Below are 17,214 nucleotides of genomic sequence, written 5' to 3'. Positions count from 1 at the left end.
ATATTGAAGGATGCAATATCCATTTCATTCTAAGCCCTGCATTTACTCCCTTCTGACTTTGTCCAAATAACCCTAGTCCATGTTGCCCAAATACTTGCCCTTTGCACTGAGAGGCTAGATTTCTGCTGAGCAGGTTGCCCAGGCCATTTCTGAGTTAGCAAATACATGAAACTTCTGATTTTCATGCCAAGCAGCTGCTAATTTCTGTACACACCCTCCTCAAAAATGGCTTCCAACCTATGGTAACTCCTGGTGGAATTCTGCACCAAAATATTTAAAATTCTGCAACAAAAAATTAAAAATTCTGTGTACAATTTTTCAAATTCGGCATATTTTGTGTGTCAAAATAACACAACATAATCACAGTTTCAATAATTTTTGGTCATTTATTTCACAATAAATGTCAGCAAGTATTTCTGTAAAATACAGACAACGAAAAAGATTCAGGAAATTTTTTTTTGACAACTAGATTCTTTACTAGGCATATTAATACAGAACTGAGTAATAATTCATTTATACTACAATACAGAACTGTATTTCTTCCACCCCTCAGAAGAAGTGTAAAGGCTGGGGGGGGAGTCCGAAGTAACAGAAGAGCTGAAGGAGGGGGAAGTAATTGCTGGGAAGGAGCCTGGGTGTGAACTTGGAAGGTTGTTGGGTATGGGTGGGAAAAGTATTGAACAGGTGTTTTGTTTTTGAGTGTGTGCGCGCGCGCGGGGAGGGACTATTAGGGAGTTTCCCCCATGCAGACCATGGCTGACCCCTAGCCTCTCCCATTCAGTCAGGCACATCTGCCCTGTCCCCATGTGTCCCTCCACCCCCACTCAGACATCCACTCCTCCATCCCCATGTTGCCCTGCACCCCCTCCTCCTGTCCCCATGTGTCTATTCCCCCACTCAACCTCTCCCCTTTTCCTATGTGTCCTTGCACCACCTCCCCTTGTCCCCGTCTGTGCCCCCACTCAGCCACCACATCCCTATGTGTTCCTGAATCCCCTCCCCTGTCCCCATGTGTCTCTGTGCCCCCATTCAGCCACCCTGTCCCTATATAGCTCTGCACCCTCTGCCCCATCACGATGTGGCCCTGCACCTCCCTCCTCACTGTGGCCTTGCACCTGCACTCCCATTCAGTCCCTGCCCCAGTCTGTCCTCCCCCATTAGCCCTTATGAGCCTCTGTCTGACCCCCCCAGCACACCACACTGTCTGTCTCCCAGTAGCGCCTGTCTCCTGACCTGGCCTGACAGACGCTGCAAAGAAGGCAGGCTCTTTCTCTTCCCTAGCTGGTTGGGAGCTGCGGCTCTGTTCTAGCACCACAGCACCCTCTGGTGGGCAAAAGGCAGAACTACAGCAACATTCCAGCAGAAACTTTCTTCTGCACAAAAAATTTAAAATGTGTGGCTTATTAATTATATGCATGTGCAGTAGCGCAGAATTCCCACAGGAGTATGTATTGTATTTGTAGAGCTGTGCTGCCCAGAGGCCTCAGCCATGGCCCCATTGCACAGGGGGTGTAAATGCATAGGAAGAGACAGGGCTTACAAGCTAAACAGACAAACAGTGGGACGGGGAAAAGAGACACACCCAGAGGGAAAGTGATCAACGAGGTCATCCAGCAAAACAGTGGCAGTTCTGTTCTCGAGACCCGAGTTCTGGTCTCAGGGCCAATATTGCGGTCATCACTGCTGTGAAGCTGTTACTGACCCAGAGCTGTTGTGATGAACTGGCTCATTAAGAGGGGAAGCTCCAGAGCCTTGTTCATATCTGTTATACCACCTTGTTGTCGTAGAGCACCCGCTGGCAGCAGGTCATGTAGTCAGTGCATCTGCCCCAGTTTCCTTTTGGGCCAGCCATTAAAAAGAGGACAGTCTCTCACTGTCTGATACCAAGGCCTGCCCCCAGATGTAATCTATTCATTTCTACGTACAATAGTCCATAAAACCTTCATGGTACAACCACACGCCCGATTCACGCAGTAAAATATATAGAGGTCCCATGACTGTCCATTACCGTCACCTAGGAATCCCCCACCCCTTGGTTCCTAGTTCTGTTCTGCCCTTGTTCTAGAGTCCCACTCTTCAGGCCATTCACCTGACCGTGACCAGTCTCATGACCAACGTTCCCTCTAATTTTTGACAGGCCGTGTGCGCAAAAAATTTCTTCTGTGCAAATTGTTGTGCTTCTGTGCAAATTTTTGTGTGCGGGGTGTTTCGCCATGTGTGTGGCGTTTAGGCTCTGTGTGCACGTCCACATGCACACAGCGTAGAGGGAACAGTGCTCATGACGCTTCTACTCAGATTCCAACAATGACATCATGATGGTACCTCACTCTCCCTACAATACCCCTGGAAACACCTGAGGAATACTGAACAGGAGGGAAGTGATGGTCCCATGCTAAGGGATTGCTAGGCTGTGTATGAACACCTGGGAGAGCCAAGGCAGCTTGTGCCTTAAGAATGTGCCAGCCTGTTAACACCCAGGGTGAGAATTTCCTAATTTATATCCTACCGATTTAGTATATTAAGTCTAAATAGCATTTTGTTTATTTGCTAGGTAATCTGCTTTGATCTGTTTGCTATTCCTTATCATCACTTAAAATCTGTTTTTGTTTTGTCTAAAACCAGTGTGTGGAAATCCTAACTGGGGCAGAAAGCTGTTGCATCTCTCTCTCCACATTGAGGAAGGAGGCGAATTTCATGAGCTTATGCCGTTCAGTTTTCTGTGAAGTGCACAACAGTATAATGTTGGGTTACACTCCAGCGAGGGGTGCATGCCTTAGGGACTGGGAGGTGCTTTAGCTGAGCCTTCCCATACAGAGCTGATCTCAGCACCCATGTGTGTAGCTGCAGTTGGGCATGTCCCTACCTGTGTGCGGGTGAAAGTGAGAGACCAGGAGCGTGTCTGCAGCTTGTCACAGCATTACAGGGTGAGTGGGAGCCCAGGCTGGTGGGTCAGGGGACTCAGTTGTACCCCAGTTCCAGGCAGCACCCCAAGGGGGGAACCCATCACAAACCCCTTATAGCTCAGAAGCCAAAGGCAAATAAAAAAAGAGCCCAAAAGTCATTATGTAAAAAACAAACAAACAAACTCATTTTTACACCAATCTCAAGATTTTTTTGGACCTGACTCATGATATGTGAACACCCAGGGCTGTCAAGACTGTGTCCAGATCTGAATTTTGCAGTGTGAGGCAGGGGCCATTGCTCCCCATATCTTCCAAGAAGCATCTAGCAGACATTTGGGTACCATAAAATGAAGAACAAGCTTCCCTATTTTGAAATAAGCATTGTACATTTTGTGGTTTAAAAATGTCTTATCAGCCAGGTTACTTACTTCTGTATTCCCTTCATTAAACTTCATGCACCCATTTCATAGCACATTCAGACATTGTCACATCACGGCCACACAAGCGGCCCTCGAATTTTGACAGAGCACACTTGAAAAAATGGCTTTTGACATACCCTGCTCCTGGCTTTCAAAACCCAAAGATAAAGGATGATGGACTCACCTTTCCGTTGGGACTCGCTTTCTTAAATACTCTGCAAAACAAGGAAGGGAAAGATTAGTTAGCAACAACAGAAGAGAGACTTTGAAACCAGGGTGAACTTCACAGGTGCATGCAGCTGTACTGGCATAGCTAAACCAGGGTAGCCAAAACACAATATAGGCAAGCCCAGGGCTTATTGAGGCATCTATATATATGGATTTTGACATAATCTGTCTGTCTACCCAGTACTTAATCCGGTAGTACCAGAGTCCCTAAAGTTTGCTAGACGCTCCCATCAGCATTAGCTGATCTTTTAACACCTTCTCCAAGCTGGACAAAACCCAGCAGAGTGCAGTCATCACTCAAGCAAGCCACCACTGAAATCAATGGCAGCCGGGCCTGAGTTGTGACTGTGAGACTATTTAAAGCCAGCAGTCTTCTCAAGGGTGGGGACAGGAGCAGATGACTGAATTCTGGCAGCACATTTTGCAGCTAACACTCACTATTTTGAGCTAACAGGAGGCAGCGTGGTCTAGCAGAAGGGGAGGTAGGCTAGGGCTTGGGACACTCACGTTATATTGCCAGCTCTGTGTGACCTTGGGCATATCGCTCCCCCTGTGCCTCAGTTTCCCTATGTGATAGGGTGGCCCCTTCTGTGGCAGACTCCAATACCCCAAGGATTCATAGATTCATAGATACTAAGGTCAGAAGGGACCACTCTGATCATCTAGTCCGACCTCCTGCACAGCACAGGCCACAGAATGTCACCCACCACTCCTATGAAAAACCTCACCCATGTCTGAGCTATTGAAGTCCTCAAATCATGGTTCAAAACTTCAAGGAGCAGAGAAGCCTCCCTCCAGTCAACCATGCCCCATGCTACAGAGGAAGGCAAAAAAAACCTCCAGGGCCTCTCCAATCTGCCCTGGAGGAAAACTCCCTCCCGACCCCAAACATGGCAATCAGCCATACCCTGAGCACATGGGCAAGATTCACCAGCCAGATACCCAGGAAAGAGTTTTCTATAGTAAATCAGATCCCATCCATCTAATATCCCATCTCAGGGGATTTGGCCTATTTACCCTGAATATTTAAAGATCAATTACTTACCAAAATCCCATTATCCCATCATACCATCTCCTCCATAAACTTATCGAGTAGAATCTTAAAACCAGATAGATCTTTTGCCCCCACTGCTTCCCTTGGAAGGTTATTCCAAAACTTCACTCCTCTGATGGTTAAAAACCTTCATCTGATTTCAAGTCTAAACTTCCTGGTGGCCAGTTTATACCCATTTGTTCTTCTGTCCACATTGGTGCTGAGCTTAAATAATTCCTCTCCCTCTCCTATATTTATCCCTCTGATATATTTATAGAGAGCAATCATATCTCCCCTCAACCTTCTTTTAGTTAGGCTAAACAAGCCAAGCTCCTTAAGTCTCCTTTCATAAGACAAGTTTTCCATTCCTCGGATCATCCTAGTAGCCCTTCTCTGTACCTGCTCCAGTTTGAATTCATCCTTTTTAAACATGGGAGACCAGAACTGCACACAGTATTCTAGGTGAGGTCTCACCAATGCCTGCCTTTGTCCCCTTTAGTCACCCATGCAAAGGAATACTGTCTTTCTCAGTAGAAAATTCAAATCCTTTTATTCATAGTACCACAGTCAGCAGACCCCTCATGGAAAAATCAGTTCCTCCCAAAGGAAACCCCAGGTACAACACGGTAGCGCTTCACCCCCATTCAAAGGGCACCATCCCCAGGTGACTCACCCAAGAGTGAGTAACCCATCTGCCCTGCTTCTTTCAGCTCCTCTCCCAGCACCCCACTTTCCAAGTCTCCTACCTGAGACTTCCAGGACCCATGTCTCCCCATGAGCCTTCTCCTGCCACCCACAGAGTTCCACTCCCCAACCTCCTCACTGGAGAGTCCTACCCCTGCTCCAGGGATCCCCCTCCAGTCAATCCCTTGCTTCTAGGCCCAGCTTGCCCTTGCCAGACTGGTTCTTCCCCTCATTTCCCAGGGCCCACTACATGAGCCTTCCTGCATCATTCACCTAAACCCTCCCTCCTCAGTCTGTTGTCACACAGCTCTCCTTTATATAGACCAGGTGCCTTCTCTCAAGCCCAGCTGGGAGACAGCTGGCCAGTCACTCGTGCTCTGACCCTGCTCCCTATTAAAGGGGCCTGTCACCAGTGCAATCAGGATACCGTGCGGGGCTGTCCTGAGCTGCCTGGTGTTGCTGCTCACCTGAGACACTCCCCACCCTGCACAGGGCTGTCCCAAGCCACTTGGCATTGCTGCTTGCCTGAGCCCCATGCCACCCGGACTAGCGTCGGCCGCCCAAGCCCCACACTGCCATGGACTGACTGCCAAGCCCCACAGCGCCTGGAACTGGGGGCTGTCCATCTGAGCCCCGCACCGCCCCAGGGCTGACTGCCCAAGCCCCGCACTGCCCTGGGGGCTCAACCCACTTGTTTGGCAAAACTGGACATTTGTTCCCTTTGCTCTTGCCAGCTGATCCGAGAAACTTGCAATGGGCCAGAACGGGCCATTTTTGCCCAAAAAAGTCAGCCTGTCCAGGCCAGGGCTTAAAAAAGGGGCAGGTGTCCCAGAAAAACGGGATGTATGGTCACCCTAGGCCCGTGGCCTTAGAAAACATTCTCTCCAAAGCTGATGCTCTGTGCGGAGTCAGATACGTTCGCTCTGGAGCTGCGAGAAACCAGGGAGCATTGAGGGAGGAAGCAGGAGAAGTCTGGGCTGAGAGCTGTCTTCCTGGCTTTTCTCCGTGGTGGCAGATGACAGAACAAGGAGTAATGGTCTCACGTTGCAGTGGGGGAGTTTTAGGTTGGATATGAGGAAACACTGTTTCACTAGGAGGGTGGTGAAGCACTGGGATGGGTTCCCTAGGGAGGTGGTGGAATCTCCATCCTGAGAGGTTTTTAAGGCCCGGCTTGACAAAGCCCTGGCTGGGATGATTTGGTTGGGGTTGCCCCTGCTTTGAGCAGGGGGTTGGACTAGATGACCTCCTGACATCCCTTCCAACCCTGATATTCTACGATTCTATGTTAGCATCATGCATCATGCTGAGGAAGATGAAAATCCCTCGGAAGAAGCAGCCATACTAGGGGCTAATCCTCACCTGACTGCTAGCGACAAACCGCCCGGTGCTTGGCAATGGACCCCTTGTCTCTGCTGCACGTCCAGATCCCAGCTGCCATCAGAAAGTCAAACACGGGGTTTCTTTAAGGAGGCTGGTGGAGTGATAATTGTGCCGAGCCAGTAGAGAGGATCTGCTATTGCAGGTTGGGAATAATTCACTGCGTCCTCCTGAGTCTGACTGCTGTATGAAATGCCTCCTGAGAGCGTCTGTCTGGTTAGCCTGTGATGTTGGTCATCGCCGAGGGTCCCCAGCACCTCCCATGGAGTAAACACAGAGCAGCTCCGCCATGGTCACCCAGCGTCAGCAGCAGAGCTGGGAGAGAATGCAGGCAGCCTGACTCCAGGAAGCTATGCACCTAATCCAACGCCCATTGAAGGCAAAGGGAGTCATTCCCTTGATTTAAATGGATGTTTAAGTCCATTCCATGGATAGAGATGGGGTAAAATTAACTGGGACTCCCTATGGGGTTAGTGCCCATTGCACCCAGCTCTGCCTGCTTAGAATATCTTCACCTAGACTGATAGGAAAGGAATCTGGTGTCTCTTTAATCTACCCGAGTTCTCTGAGAACAGGGAATAAAGGAGATTAGTTATGATTGATATAATTTATTTGGACTTTGAAGAAGCCTTTGGAAAGTCCCTCATGAGAGGCTATTAGGGAAACTAACAGACTGAGAGGTGAAGTATCGCCCTGAATTTACAGTGGGCTAAGAGACAGGAAACAAAAGTCTGGGGCTAAATGATCAGTTTTCATCATGGCTAAAGGGAGCAGATGCCAGAAGGCTCCATGCGAGGGATGGTGTTTAGAGTAATTATTAATGCTTTAGAAGAGGGAGAGAACGGGGACAGGGGACACATGCAGATGACACAAAGTCACTGAGATTAATCAGGGCTAGAGAAGGCAGAGAGGAATGTCAGAGGGACCTAGCGGAGGTAGGGGAATGGGCACTGTGATGGCGGTGCCAGGAAATGCAAAGTGAGGTGCCTTGAGAGGACCAATTTGAGATTGTGGCATACATCGCTGGGATCTGACAGAACTGTAACCACTTGGGGGACAAACCTGGAGGGCGCAGTGAGACGCTCTAGCCATCTGTACTATGCTATCTAGCTATACCAGGGTCAGTTCTGGTCACCCTATCTCCAAAAAGATGGAACAGAAAGACAGGGGGCAGCTTGTGAGAATAATTAGATAGGCCTGGCGAGAATCCCACAGCCGGAGAAACTGAAAAGACTGGAGTTGTGTAGTTGAGAAGCTGAATGAGAGGAGGTATAGGACGCGCTGACTGGTGCAGAGAAGGGAAATCAGCTGCTCCTATTTACCCCTTCATAATACAAGAATAACCCACTCGTGAGTGTGTTACAAGTCACCCTCTGTGCCTGACCCACAGAGAATATAAATTGTGACAGCCCATGACTACTGGGGAACCTTGGCTCTGGAGGTGCCTGATTCCATGTCTGGGGTGTCAGCCCAGGGATCAGGCACTGCACAAGCACCAGCGGACGTTAACACTGATAAATAGCTATTCGTTGCCCACTGTGGAGATTCATAGATTCATAGAATCATAGAATATCAGGGTTGGAAGGGACCTCAGGAGGTCATCTAGTCCAACCCCCTGCTCAAAGCAGGACCAATCCCCAACTAAATCATCCCAGCCAGGACTTTGTCAAGCCGGGTCTTAAAAACCTCTAATGAAGGAGATTTCACCACCTCCCTAGGTAACCCATTTGAGTGCTTCACCACCCACCTAGTGAAATAGTTTTTCCTAATATCCAACCTAGACCACCCTCACTGCAACTTGAGACCACTGCTCCTTGTTCTGTCATTTGGACTCTTGCACCTTCCGCTGCAGTATGTGGTGCTGGCCACGCTCTGAGACGGGCTGCTGGATTTGGTGGGGTGTTGGTCTGTTCCAGCCTGGCAGCTCCTAGGAGCTGAGACGATCTGCCAGAACTTCCACAGGCTGTTTCAGAATATTACTTGTGAGTTCTTGCTATGATTCATTGTATGGAACAGCATGTTGGACTCCCGGTCAGGGACCAGGACCCCATTGGTGCCGTATGGACTATCCCAAAGAGTTTATTCTTCACGTAATCTCTGTAACAACAGGTAAACATGCCAAGGAGTGTACAGGGTCCCAGCTCCCGCGGCCTTCCTGCCTTGGGCTAGGCAGGGCTTGGGATTTGCTCCTTCATCTCTATTGGATCCAACATACCCAAAGTGTTTTAACAGAATCTGGGTTAGACAAAGACCAGGTCAGCCAGCCCAAGATGGGATCTCTGTGTTAGAAAAACATCTGTTCTTTACAAAGGCTATTCCAATGCTTCTAGCACCGGCAGGCACTCAGAGCACTGCGGGAACTTTTGCTGAGATTCTGAAGGGGCTGGAAGGATTTAGGCACTGGAACTCAATGGGAGTTGGCCACCTACTTCCCTTCCAGGAGGTTCCCCATGTCACAGGGTGCCACAGAGGCGGTGAGTGAACTGACAAGCCCAAGGGTCCGTTCCAAGTCACCCCTCATTGGAATAGGAGCTCATTTACTCTTGGCCCACCACAGCTGATGGGATGCAGCGCTATGTCCCCCGTTCTAAAGTTGAGGTTGTCACATTAATCAGGACACTCTATGGGAGACCCGTCTTTCCTTTCCGTGTCTCACACCCTACATAACACGACTGTTACGCAGCACAATACATTGCCTCTGAGCTTGCGGGTCACCTTTGTGTGTCAATTTCACCAACTCTCCCTCCCCTTTCAGAGGCCACCTGTCAACATTGGGCAGCTCTCACCCACCTAATCCACCCTTCTGAAAAGGTTCATCGACTCAGCCCCTGAGAGGCACTATGCTTCAGTGGGGCAGGCTCTGGCCTGGGAGTCAGGGACCTGGGTTCTAGTCCTTGCTTTGCTGCTGGGTGAGCTTGGGCAAGCCACTTCCCCCCCCTCTGTGCCTCAGTTTCCCCTCACACCCTTTGTGTTGGCTATATAGATTACGAGCTTGCCAGGGCAGAGCTGGTCTCTCTGCAGGTTTATACATGCACTGGATGTGCCATGTTTGTCTTTCTTCCACAGGACAGAAGCGACTTTGTCTGTACAAAGTGCAAGCTGGTCTCCATATTGGAAGAAAAGATTGAAGGTCTGGAGCAACAGGTAACGACCCTGCGTTGTATACGAGAGACTGAGGATTTTCTGGACCAAACTCAGGATAGCCTTCTAGGGGCACAAAGCTCTAAAGATGTAGAGCAGGTTGCACAGAGGAGCCAAGAGGCCAGTGAAGAAGCTTGGCAACATGTGACCTCCAGAAGAGGTAAGCGGAATGTCCGGGTTCCAGTAACACAGACACAGGTAACTAACCGCTTTCATGTTCTCTCCACAGGTACCATTGCGGAGAGTGGACCAGATGATATGTCTGGGGGGAGAAAGCAGAAGGAGACTCCGCTGGTTGGGAGGCATGAGATGCGATGTCCTGAGGTTGGGGGTTCCACGACCACCACTCCCAAGAGGAGAAGGCGGGTGGTGGTGGTCGGGGACTCTCTCCTCCGGGGGACTGAGTCATCTATCTGCCGCCCTGACCGGGAAAACCGAGAAGTCTGCTGCTTGCCAGGGGCTAAGATTCGTGATGTGACGGAGAGACTGCCGAGACTCATCAAGCCCTCGGATCGCTACCCCTTCCTGCTTCTCCACGTGGGCACCAATGATACTGCCAAGAATGACCTTGAGCGGATCACTGCGGACTACGTGGCTCTGGGAAGAAGGATAAAGGAGTTGGAGGCGCAAGTGGTGTTCTCGTCCATCCTCCCCGTGGAAGGAAAAGGCCTGGGTAGGGACCGTCGAATCGTGGAGGTCAACGAATGGCTACGCAGGTGGTGTCGGAGAGAAGGCTTTGGATTCTTTGACCATGGGATGGTGTTCCATGAAGGAGGAGTGCTGGGCAGAGACGGGCTCCATCTTACGAAGAGAGGGAAGAACATCTTTGCCAGCAGGCTGGCTAACCTAGTGAGGAGGGCTTTAAACTAGGTTCACCGGGGGAAGGAGACCAAAGCCCTGAGGTAAGTGGGAAAGCGGGATACCGGGAGGAAGCACAGGCAGGAATGTCTGTGAGGGGAGGGCTCCTGCCTCATACTGGGAATGAGGGGCAATCAACAGGTTATCTCAAGTGCTTATATACAAATGCACAAAGCCTTGGAAACAAGCAGGGAGAACTGGAGGTCCTGGTGATGTCAAGGAATTATGACGTGATTGGAATAACAGAGACTTGGTGGGATAACTCACATGACTGGAGTACAGTCATGGATGGTTATAAACTGTTCAGGAAGGACAGGCAGGGCAGAAAAGGTGGGGGAGTAGCACTGTATGTAAGGGAGCAGTATGACTGCTCAGAGCTCCGGTACGAAACTGTGGAAAAACCTGAGTGTCTCTGGATTAAGTTTAGAAGTGTGTGCAACAAGAGTGATGTCATGGTGGGAGTCTGCTATAGACCACCGGACCAGGGGGATGAGGTGGATGAGGCTTTCTTCCGGCAACTCACGGAAGCTACTAGATCGCATGCCCTGATTCTCATGGGTGACTTCAATTTTCCTGATATCTGCTGGGAGAGCAATACAGCGGTGCATAGACAATCCAGGAAGTTTTTGGAAAGCGTAGGGGACAATTTCCTGGTGCAAGTGCTAGGGGAGCCAACTAGGGGGAGCGCTTTTCTTGACCTGCTGCTCACAAACCGGGTAGAATTAGTGGGGGAAGCAAAAGTGGATGGGAATCTGGGAGGCAGTGACCATGAGTTGGTTGAGTTCAGGATCCTGACGCAGGGAAGAAAGGTAAGCAGCAGGATACGGACCCTGGACTTCAGGAAAGCAGACTTTGACTCCCTCAGGGAACAGATGGCCAGGATCCCCTGGGGGACTAACATGAAAGGGAAGGGAGTCCAGGAGAGCTGGCTGTATTTCAAGGAATCCCTGTTGAGGTTACAGGGACAAACCATCCCGATGAGTCGAAAGAATAGTAAATATGGCAGGCGACCAGCTTGGCTTAATGGTGAAATCTTAGCGGATCTTAAACATAAAAAAGAAGCTTACAAGAAGTGGAAGGTTGGACATATGACCAGGGAAGAGTATAAAAATATTGCTCGGGCATGTAGGAAAGATATCAGGAGGGCCAAATCGCACCTGGAGCTGCAGCTAGCAAGAGATGTCAAGAGTAACAAGAAGGGTTTCTTCAGGTATGTTGGCAACAAGAAGAAAGCCAAGGAAAGTGTGGGCCCCTTACTGAATGAGGGAGGCAAGCTAGTGACAGAGGATGTGGAAAAAGCTAATGTACTCAATGCTTTTTTTGCCTCTGTTTTCACTAACAAGGTCAGCTCCCAGACTGCTGTGCTGGGCATCACAAAATGGGGAAGAGATGGCCAGCCCTCTGTAGAGATAGAGGTGGTTAGGGACTATTTAGAAAAGCTGGACGTGCACAAGTCCATGGGGCCGGACGAATTGCATCCGAGAGTGCTGAAGGAATTGGCGGCTGTGATTGCAGAGCCCTTGGCCATTATCTTTGAAAACTCGTGGCGAACGGGGGAAGTCCCGGATGACTGGAAAAAGGCTAATGTAGTGCCCATCTTTAAAAAAGGGAAGAAGGAGGATCCTGGGAACTACAGGCCGGTCAGCCTCACCTCAGTCCCTGGAAAAATCATGGAGCAGGTCCTCAAAGAATCAATCCTGAAGCACTTAGAGGAGAGGAAAGTGATCAGGAACAGTCAGCATGGATTCACCAAGGGAAGGTCATGCCTGACTAATCTAATCGCCTTTTATGATGAGATTACTGGTTCTGTGGATGAAGGGAAAGCAGTGGATGTATTGTTTCTTGACTTTAGCAAAGCTTTTGACACGGTCTCCCACAGCATTCTTGTCAGCAAGTTAAGGAAGTATGGGCTGGATGAATGCACTATAAGGTGGGTAGAAAGCTGGCTAGATTGTCGGGCTCAACGGGTAGTGATCAATGGCTCCATGTCTAGTTGGCAGCCGGTGTCAAGTGGAGTGCCCCAGGGGTCGGTCCTGGGGCCCGTTTTGTTCAATATCTTCATAAATGATCTGGAGGATGGTGTGGATTGCACTCTCAGCAAATTTGCGGATGATACTAAACTGGGAGGAGTGGTAGATACGCTGGAGGGGAGGGATAGGATACAGAAGGACCTAGACAAATTGGAAGATTGGGCCAAAAGAAATCTAATGAGGTTCAATAAGGATAAGTGCAGGGTCCTGCACTTAGGATGGAAGAATCCAATGCACCGCTACAGACTAGGGACCGAATGGCTCGGCAGCAGTTCTGCGGAAAAGGACCTAGGGGTGACAGTGGACGAGAAGCTGGATATGAGTCAGCAGTGTGCCCTTGTTGCCAAGAAGGCCAATGGCATTTTGGGATGTATAAGTAGGGGCATAGCGAGCAGATCGAGGGACGTGATCGTTCCCCTCTATTCGACACTGGTGAGGCCTCATCTGGAGTACTGTGTCCAGTTTTGGGCCCCACACTACAAGAAGGATGTGGATAAATTGGAAAGAGTACAGCGAAGGGCAACAAAAATGATTAGGGGTCTAGAGCACATGACTTACGAGGAGAGGCTGAGGGAGCTGGGATTGTTTAGTCTGCAGAAGAGAAGAATGAGGGGGGATTTGATAGCTGCTTTCAACTACCTGAAAGGGGGTTTCAAAGAGGATGGCTCTAGACTGTTCTCAATGGTAGCAGATGACAGAACGAGGAGTAATGGTCTCAAGTTGCAATGGGGGAGGTTTAGATTGGATATTAGGAAAAACTTTTTCACTAAGAGGGTGGTGAAACACTGGAATGCGTTACCTAGGGAGGTGGTAGAATCTCCTTCCTTAGAGGTTTTTAAGGTCAGGCTTGACAAAGCCCTGGCTAGGATGATTTAACTGGGACTTGGTCCTGCTTTGAGCAGGGGGTTGGACTAGATGACCTTCTGGGGTCCCTTCCAACCCTGATATTCTATGATTCTATGATTCTATGATACAGCACCCAGCGTGATGGAATCCCCATCTGTGTCAGGGCCTCTATTGTAATGCTAATAAACAACCACAGCATGGGAGAGAGAAGATGACAAGCCGAAACCCAAACTCAGTCTTGCTTTATTGACTCAGCAGCAGCTAAATGCTTTGTGTTGAAGCTTTTCCCGGTGCTAAGAATTGTCAACACCTTTGCCACCCCAGGCTCCCCTGCCCAATGTTACATCTTCAGCTCTTGTTCTCCCAAATCGGTTGTGTGCCATCCCAATGGAGAGCCGGACTCCCTGCAGATGTTGGGGGTTATTGTTTGCACACAGTGAAGCTGGAGAGAGATTCTTTGTGCTTCTGTTCTGCTCCCCATTCGCTACGAAGCAGCAACAGCTTCACGGATGCTCAGAGAATCGCGGCATAATTGGAATAATACTTCCCTTCCCTTTGATGTCCCTGCCAGCTGCTCTGACTCCTTGTCATTTCAAAGGCAGTGCAGTGGCATCCTACCCAACGAATGCTGCCTGCACTCTCCATTTCACTGATAGAGGGTGGCATCTTCCCCTCCATCCTGAGGCAAAGGTATGTGGGGTCAGCGTGTTCTACTGCTGTGACAGTGTAGCCTAGCGGTCAGAACACCAGCTGGGCTCGGGATGCATGGGTTTTATTCCTAGCTCTGGCGCGCTCTGTGATTGCACATCACTTGGTCTCTCCACGCTTTAGGTTCCCCCAGCTACAAAGTGGGTGTACTAGACCCTCCCAGGGGGATTGGGAAGCTCAGTTCATTCCAGAGCTTTGTGATCCAGGGGGGAAAGCCACCCCGGGAAGCTCAGAGTGACTGAAAAAGAGAGGTTTCAGAGTAGCAGCCATGTTAGTCTGTATTCGCAAAAAGAAAAGGAGGACTTGTGACACCTTAGAGACTAACACATTTATTTGAGCATAACCTTTCGTGAGCTGTAGCTCTTTTCTTTTTGAAAAAGAGAGAGGTTCTCCCTGAAGACTGTGGAATCAGCCCCTCAGCCAAGTTGTCTCCGTCGTCAAAGCGAGCGCTGGCCTGTTTATGGCGCTGTGCATCCTCTGGGCTTCGAGGGCAAAGGCTCCCCCTCTCTGTCAGTAGGCTGCAGGCGTGATGCGCCAAGAGGCAGTGGCAGGAGGGTCAGTGCTCATTGCTCTGGCCCAGCGACAGCTGCGAGAAAGGCAGGTGAGGACACTGGCTCCCTGCTCACTTTGGCCAATTTGCAGGCTCCTTCAGCCAAGAGAGCGAGGGGGGCTTGGCGGAGGACCAACGAGATGCCAACCCTAGCCAGCGCCTTTGCTCCCCGCTCACTGAGGGTAGCTCTGCAGTAGGGTCCCATGGAGGCGGAGAGCTCCCTATGCACACGTAGGGAAGTGGAGCAGGCGGGTACGCGTGCCCACAAACAGGCTGGGAAAGGAACCCCACACACAGGTGAGCCCAAATCCAGAACACAGAGATGTTGACACAGGGAAAATCAAAGCTTCCAGAGAGGCACTACACAGACACACCCAGAAAGATGCATGCCCACCTGACCACCAAAAACACAGCCGCACGTGCCCATGAACACAGAGATAGCTCACCCCCTCTATAGCCTTGCTTTGCTCAGTTATAGAATCATAGAAACATAGAATATCAGTGCTGGAAGGGACCTCAGGAGGTCTTCTAGTCCAACCCCCTGCTCAAACCAGGACCAACCCCAACTAAATCATCCCAGCCAGGGCTTTGTCATGCCGGGCCTTAAAAACCTCTAAGGATGAAGATTCCACCACCTCCTTAGGTAACCCATTCCAGTGCTTCACCACCCTCCTAGTGAAATAGGGTTTCCTAATATCCAACCTAAACCTCCCCCACTGCAACTTGAGACCACTGCTCCTTGTTCTGTCATCTGCCACCACTGAGAACAGGCGAGCTCCATCCTCTCTGGTACCCCCCTTCAGGAAGTTGAAGGCTGCTATCAAATCCCCCCTCACTCTTCTCTTCTGCAGACTAAATAAGCCCAGTTCCCTCAGTCTCTCCTTGTAAGTCATGTGTTCCTCTAATCATTTTCAGTCTCCCCCGCCACCACCCCCAGCTCTTCCCCTGCCCAACTCGGTGTCATGTCCTGAGGACAGCGAAACATTTCCATCTCCTCCCTGGCCTGCCGTACCCAGAGCAGGCGGTGCCCCTCTCCTTTGCAGCAACTGACCCAGTTTGCTGCATCACAAGCAATTACCGAGCCCAGGAACTCAGCTACACAGCTCCTTCCCTGGAGAGAGTGAGGCGCTACCACCAGGCCTTTGCACAGCACACACGCCCGCTTGCCAGCATTCCCTACAGACTAGCGAGCAGCCTGAGCTCCCATCACCTTCACAGGAAGCACCCAGCTCCTGTCTATTAACCTCTGGTTGCTGCAACAACTGACTCGAAACATCGCTGTTTAGCCCTCCATCTAAGGCTCTCCAAACCACTGAAGTACCCTAATCCAAGCCCACGAATCCAGGGCAGAGTACGACCATCTCCATTTTATACCACGAGGTGCCGTTCAACGCAAGGGCAGATCACACTGAAAGTCATGGTCCAGAAGCTTTACAATCCCACCTGCCCGGGCGAATTCCAGGGGGAAGCACCGAGTCCGTGCACAAAAAGAACCAACCGGCAGGACAAGCTGGTGTGTACAGCAACCGGGTCCAGAGGGAGTACTGAAAAATATGTCCGTGTATGCCATGATCCCTTCTAGTGGCTAGTCTGCAGAGGATAACAGCCACCTACTGCTGCCAGCTAATGGAGTTACTTCTTTAAGTTCAGGTAACAGTGGGGCGTGCGCTGGGGATTTAAATGGCTCTGAAATGCAATCCGAGCCTGCATTAAAAGGCAGTTGCAGCGAAGTTTGCCCTTTGCAGTGCCCAGGAACTGGTGGTCTCTGGCTGGGAGCACTGCAGGAATGAGCCCATGAGGACTAACGGGGGAGCTGCTCAGAGATGTCCTAGTGCTGTTGATCTTTAATTAGCAGCTCTGATTCCATTAGCATTTCCTCCCCCATCCCATTATTCACCTCAAACCGGCCCCCGGCGTATTTTACAGCCCGCCCCAGGCAAAGGAGGTGAAAACGCGTTCCGTTTTCCTGGAAAAGCTCATATTTTAGTCATGCCTGCATGAATTTTTCATTGCCACACTCCTCCATTTCCCCCTCCCTCCTTCGGGAAGGGGGGAAGATAGAACGGATTTCAATTCGGTGTAATGTGACTGTAACAGAAATCAAGGTGCGACTGAGGGAGCGGGCTGATCGCAGCCGCCTCGTGGCTCTGGCCTGGGAGTGGACAAGAAAGGAAGCCGAGCCTGCTGGATCCCAGGGGAACACGGGGCACTGGCGTTGTAATGGCAGCCGTAGCTGTCTTCTGCCATTTCCTGTCTACGGACCAATGAAGGGCAGCTGAAATCCTGAGCTGCCAAGACAGAATTCAGAGGCCTGCTGGCTCTGAACCAGATCTAAGCTCACTCAGGGCATCATGGGGGTCACCATGGGGCGCGCCAGGAGGCTGGGTCAGTTTATGCTGCTGCATGTGCCAACAAGTCTGACCAGGTTCCAGAGCCA

At 50.4% G+C, this 17,214-nt stretch overlaps 1 protein-coding gene across 11 annotated transcripts in view; it reads right to left on the bottom strand.

Moving 5' to 3' along the window:
• Positions 1-17,214, bottom strand: part of ARRB1 (arrestin beta 1) — a 182,037-nt gene that overhangs the window by 82,137 nt on the left and 82,686 nt on the right. For all 11 annotated transcript variants that reach the window (XM_043504010.1, XM_038404921.2, XM_043504013.1 and 8 more), the window contains one exon: positions 3,507-3,537. In XM_043504010.1, the coding sequence (XP_043359945.1) occupies positions 3,507-3,537 (31 nt within the window). The remainder of the gene's footprint in view (positions 1-3,506; positions 3,538-17,214) is intronic.

This window comes from Dermochelys coriacea, chromosome 1 (assembly GCF_009764565.3).
Source record: "Dermochelys coriacea isolate rDerCor1 chromosome 1, rDerCor1.pri.v4, whole genome shotgun sequence".
Lineage (NCBI taxonomy): Eukaryota > Metazoa > Chordata > Testudines > Dermochelyidae > Dermochelys > Dermochelys coriacea.
Note: the sequence above shows the minus strand (reverse complement) of the source record. Positions and strands in the feature narration are given on the sequence as shown.